The 5,128-nt window shown below is 40.1% G+C and overlaps 1 protein-coding gene across 1 annotated transcript in view; it reads right to left on the bottom strand.

The window, feature by feature from the left end:
* Positions 1–2,178: 2,178 nt before the first annotated feature.
* LOC134190704 (muscle, skeletal receptor tyrosine-protein kinase-like) overlaps positions 2,179–5,128 on the bottom strand; it is a 13,124-nt gene continuing 10,174 nt past the window's right edge. The window contains exons 6-7 of the mRNA XM_062659186.1: positions 2,858–3,351; positions 2,179–2,785 (exon numbers count right to left, since the gene is read on the bottom strand). Coding sequence (XP_062515170.1) covers positions 2,473–2,785; positions 2,858–3,351 — 807 coding nt within the window. The 3' untranslated portion in view covers positions 2,179–2,472. The remainder of the gene's footprint in view (positions 2,786–2,857; positions 3,352–5,128) is intronic.

The following is a 5,128-nucleotide window of genomic DNA, read 5'->3' as shown; positions in this document are numbered from 1 at the left end:
TATTTATATATATATAGTTCTACATATTATTTTATTCTCGGCTTGTTGGATAGACATCGTGCCTTGTAATTTTGTAGATTGTCCTCCTCTATACATAGGTCTAGATATTTTTCCGTTCTCGATTGGTTGGATAGACTAGGAAAAGTTTAGTTGCGTGGCTTGTACTCCACTATATATATATATATATATATATATATATATATATATATATATATATATATAATTATATATCCACATATTTTTTGGTTCTCGATTGGTTGGATAGCTATGGCAAAGTTTGGTTGCGTGGCTTGTACTCCACTATATATATAAGTCTACATATTTTTTGTTTTTGCTGGTTTAAGAATCCACGGTGGTAATCGTTTATGCTGAGCCTCTTTGCTCACGTTGGTGTAGTCGTTCTTTTTGCTAGCGGTCGTATCGTCGTTGGTCTGGCATGTGTCAGCTGTGGTGTTGCTGTCGTGGTGTTGCTGTCTTGGTGTTGTTTTTTGGTGCATGTTACTTGTGTAGTGTTTGTATCGTCGTTGGTGTTGCTAGTGTCGTCGTTGCTGGTATGTCTCTTGTTGTGTGGAAAACAAGGAATTGGCCAAGGTCTTTGTAGATCGTCGAAACGTCTGCTGGTATCTTCGGTGGTGTTGCTGTTGTTGCCGGTATCTCTGCTAGTATCGTCTTGAAAAAAATGGTTCGCCTAATGGTGTAGTCTAGCTCGTCGTGGCGTCTCTCTTGGGTTGGCTGTGTCTGGTTGTTATCTCTCTTTTGTAGGTTTGTTAGATTAGATTGACTACAACTCTGCTCAAGAGAAACATTGGTAGACGAAACATGGGTAGCCGAGTTGCGAAATCGTGGCTGCGAAACATTTTTTGCGATTATAGCAAATGATACCACCTGACGCTCCCAAATTTTCGCAGACTCAAGAAGCTGAGCAGCCCTGTAGAGGGTGTAAAGATTCGAAGAGGATGCGATAATATGAGGGAGTGTCAGTTGGTATCATTTTGACGTCAGATATACTACTGTCTTGCTTCGGATGACGCTAGCTCAACCGCCTATATAAGTAGACGTTTGCAACGCGTATTTGATACAAGATGGGCATCTCGATAGTAGTGTATATGTATAGAGCAGTTCATGTAGTGAAATCCCGCTTCAAAGCCATCATTACAACACTTTATAGGAAGAAGATCGAGAAAGTGGACCTGAAACAGAAGTCGTGCACGGTAAAGTCTGTTTTCACTTTCCGCCTTTGGCTCTTCTTAGTCTTCATCTCAGTGCTCGACGCTTTGCTGCTGACTATACTTACAAGCTAGGATCAAAAGTAGAAAGGCATAGAATAAAACGTGCTGTGACCGTAACTCTATCCGCTTTAGACAAGTTTCGTAAACACGAAACTTTGGAGCTTCATTGGCACAAGCGTCTGTAAAGGCTGCAATTACGGATGCACTCGGAGGAACCCTCTCTTTCTAGCTAGTGTCCTGATACGACTTAAGGAAGGTCCTATCGATGACGCCTAGGTATAGCACCGTTTTCAAAGGACGAGTTTCGGTCAATGTTTGATTGTGGCAGGCTCCAAAGCCAGCTAGAATTGTTTTATGCCGAAGTGAATGAAGCAAGTGCGGGGGACACAGCAGATCAAGACTTACATTTGGAGAAAGATGAGGCTTAAGGGTGTCAAAGGCAGACTACTGTTGATGCCATATCTAATCTTGATGCCTTGTTCCGAGAGGAATACGTCCGTTCAATGTATCATGAAGTTTAGCATTTGATCAAGATGTACCGCGCTAGACCTGTGTCGTCTGCCTCGTCAGAGCGCTCATTTCTACGTTGAGAATGATTGCACCGGCGTAGGAACCGGGGGGAGGGGGGAATGGGAGGATGAAGCCCTCGCTCAGTGTAGAAATTAAACTTTTTTGTGCCAGTGACTTTGCAAATCTGTTTACGGTCTGGCAAGCGAGGTAGTTTTTGCTTACTCATGACGACATCCACGGTACAGCTCCCCGCTCGTGAACATCTTTCTACGACACTGACATGCATTTAATAAACTAGTAACAATTAATTAGATAGCCATTTCTTGGTCCTTTTTCATATTCTTAATTACTATACATACTATATGTAGCCAAACCACATCCTTGCCCTTGGGACCTGCGGCTGAGTAAACACAACTAGACTGTCAGCATCATCACTCTCTCAGATTTATGCTCTTCTATTTTTTACCAACAAATCTACCATTAACAAACAACGAGAATGACGACGATTAAGAAAATTGTTCTCGGTTTAATAAGAAAGCGAGAAAACGACTCAAATTGTCATTATCATATGTAGACGTTTTAGAAGGTTCAGCAATATGTATACAGTAAATTGGAGAAAAAATGCATGTATAAAGTCTATTTGTAGTAATAAAAAGTGAAAAAGAACTACTAGCACCTCAGACAAAGACCTAATTGTCACGATTTTCAAAGAGTATGACATGCAATAACGGCGTCAAGTTGTTTCCAGTCTGCTCAAAATACTTTTGAAATTGGGCCGCATTTCTGGGTTTTTCGTCCAACACTCTGTCATCAGCGCAAACGTATCTTCAGAACAACATTCACTGGGCACACTCAGTGTTTTTAAATGGCAGATATAATCAATGACTTGCTCGTTAGATAAGCCATAGTATGGTTGCATTCCGAGAGAGAATACTTCCCACATGAAAACGCCAAACGCCCACACATCCGATTTGATTGTAAATAAGCCATACATTATACTTTCTGGTGACATCCATCGGATAGGAAGAGCACATTTTCCAGCAGCCCTACACAATCACATTTAATAAATAAAATGTAGCTATTAGCAAACAATTCTGTACGAAAATTGTATTTCAAACCTGTAATAGTCTTCTGAGTACACGTCTCGAGACAAACCAAAATCAGCAATTTTGACATCAAGGTTCTTTCCTACCAAGCAGTTCCGAGCAGCAATGTCTCGATGCACGAAACGCTTTTCGGATAAGTACACAAGGGCTTGACATATCTGGCAAACGATTTTCTTCAAATCTTCGCTTGTGAGTGTTTGCTTGATTTGAGAAACAGTCGGTTCTTGTGAATCGATCAGTTCCGTTTCGACGCCAACTTGTGACCGTCGCAAGAAATCGACTAAGGCACCGCTCTCCATAAACTCAAACACTAAACAATTCGGCTCTTCAGTTGTACATTTAGCCAAGAGTTTTACAATTTTTTCATGCTGCAGTAGTGCCATCACACGTAATTCTTTCCAAAACGACTGTTTTGCTTTTGCATCATTGGATTGTTTGAGAACTTTAACGGCAACTAGAGTTGAAGCTTGCTTGCTTTCAAAATTGGATATAGAAGCCAGTAGCACCTGTAACCATAAAATTAAACGACAGTTAATTGATTATAATTATTAGTATTGAAGTTCGTACTCTATAGCCTAGACTTTATGTAATATAACTATCAAACGAATTTGAAGTGCACGCTTTGATATCTTCATGCTTTACTTATTGTAAAGATAACCATTAACTTAAACAAATTTGAAGTCCATTCCTTGATGTCTTCATTGTGAGTTCAACAAAACTACAGGCTTTGTCTGTAGACCCAACTTGATTACGGATGTTTCTTTTGCTTATAAGACGTTATTATTCTGAAGTTACATGCAATCAAACCATTTATTGATAATTACAAATTCAGTGGTTCACCAAACTCAAAGCAAACAAATTGAAGAATCTGTATAAAGTGATTGTACACCTACTCAGGGGCGGATTCAGGATTTTTGGATGGTGGTTTCGTGATGTCACAAAGATTAGGATCAGCCATGCCTCCAGATATAAATTAGCTATTTAATCATCTATACCATAGAACGGAAGTATGCGTTAATTAATTAATGAATCTACAGTACCGAACAATTTGAATTAATTTTGCAAGCCTACATGTCTTTCGCTAGAGAGCCAAATGTGACCGCTCTTTCTTTTCTTTCGAGAAAAGCTTCTACAGATCGACATATATGGTTTTATGAAATTGTGATGTTGTGACCATCAAAGATATTTTCATGAGATGAAAATTAACTACTTTGAAACATTATCATTGCAAGGAAGTGACGAAGTGGTGGCGTTTGAATGGCCAAAAAGCCACGGTTTGATTTCAACTAGCCCTTTCAGCCTTTACGTCCCGGAAGAGGTGGAGGCGCGGCTCACACAGACCCGTATCCGGCACACCTTTTTTTCTGGCTGCAAGCCTGAAATGCCTTGATTTTACTGAAAGAAGCCTTCGCAACGTTTTTTGAATGTCTTGGCAACTTGAAGTCTGAAAGGGCTAGCTTCTTTCAAGCGACGACTTTTTAGGACAGCCGAACAAAGATGTCAACTGACGATGTGAAGCCGTTCAGCACGCTCTTCCATGTACTGAATTGGGGCATTGTGTCCGATGTTCGCGCCTAGTAGGATACAAAAAGAGTAGGAGTACCGTACGACTCAGTCATACTGTCCGACTGCTGGTACGCGGTCATCGCCGCGTGATGACGTCACATGTGATGACGTCACATAGAATTTTAGGGAACCCCCGGAACCCCTTCTAGATCCGCCAGTGCTATTAATTAAGCCCAGAAATATTTATCGTGCTGACGTTTATTGTGTCTGCGTTTCTAATGAGCTCTCATATTTCTAAAATAGCAAAAATTGAGCTGTATATATATATATATATATATATATATATATATATATATATACTATGACGAACGAGCACTAAATATCTTGGCTCCATTGTCTACCAAAAAGGACATTACCCAAACACTACATTTTACAGAGGTATGAATATGTCTATACGGTCACAGCAATCGTCAAACATCATATTTGTCTGTTTTAATAACGGGTGTGGTTAAAAAAGTAAGACAGCAATATTTTTGATATTGTACTGAGAATTAGCAATGGCGTCACCTTTTAGAGCGCTTTGATCTAGATATGCCTTACTTAATTAATTTTGCGTGTGCGTGCATGCTTGCTTGCGCGCATACGTAGGAACGCGCGTGCTGTGTGTGAATGATCATGCATACACTTATGCCACAAGCTTACAGATGTGCGTGCAGCTAAACGTTTTTTAGTCTAACACAGACATAGTTTGTGTTTCCAAATTGGCAATTACGGAAT

The sequence above is a fragment of the Corticium candelabrum genome, chromosome 15 (assembly GCF_963422355.1).
Source record: "Corticium candelabrum chromosome 15, ooCorCand1.1, whole genome shotgun sequence".
In the NCBI taxonomy this organism is placed as follows: domain Eukaryota; kingdom Metazoa; phylum Porifera; class Homoscleromorpha; order Homosclerophorida; family Plakinidae; genus Corticium; species Corticium candelabrum.
The sequence above is the reverse complement of the archived record's forward strand: the minus strand, read 5'-3'. Positions and strand labels throughout refer to the sequence as shown.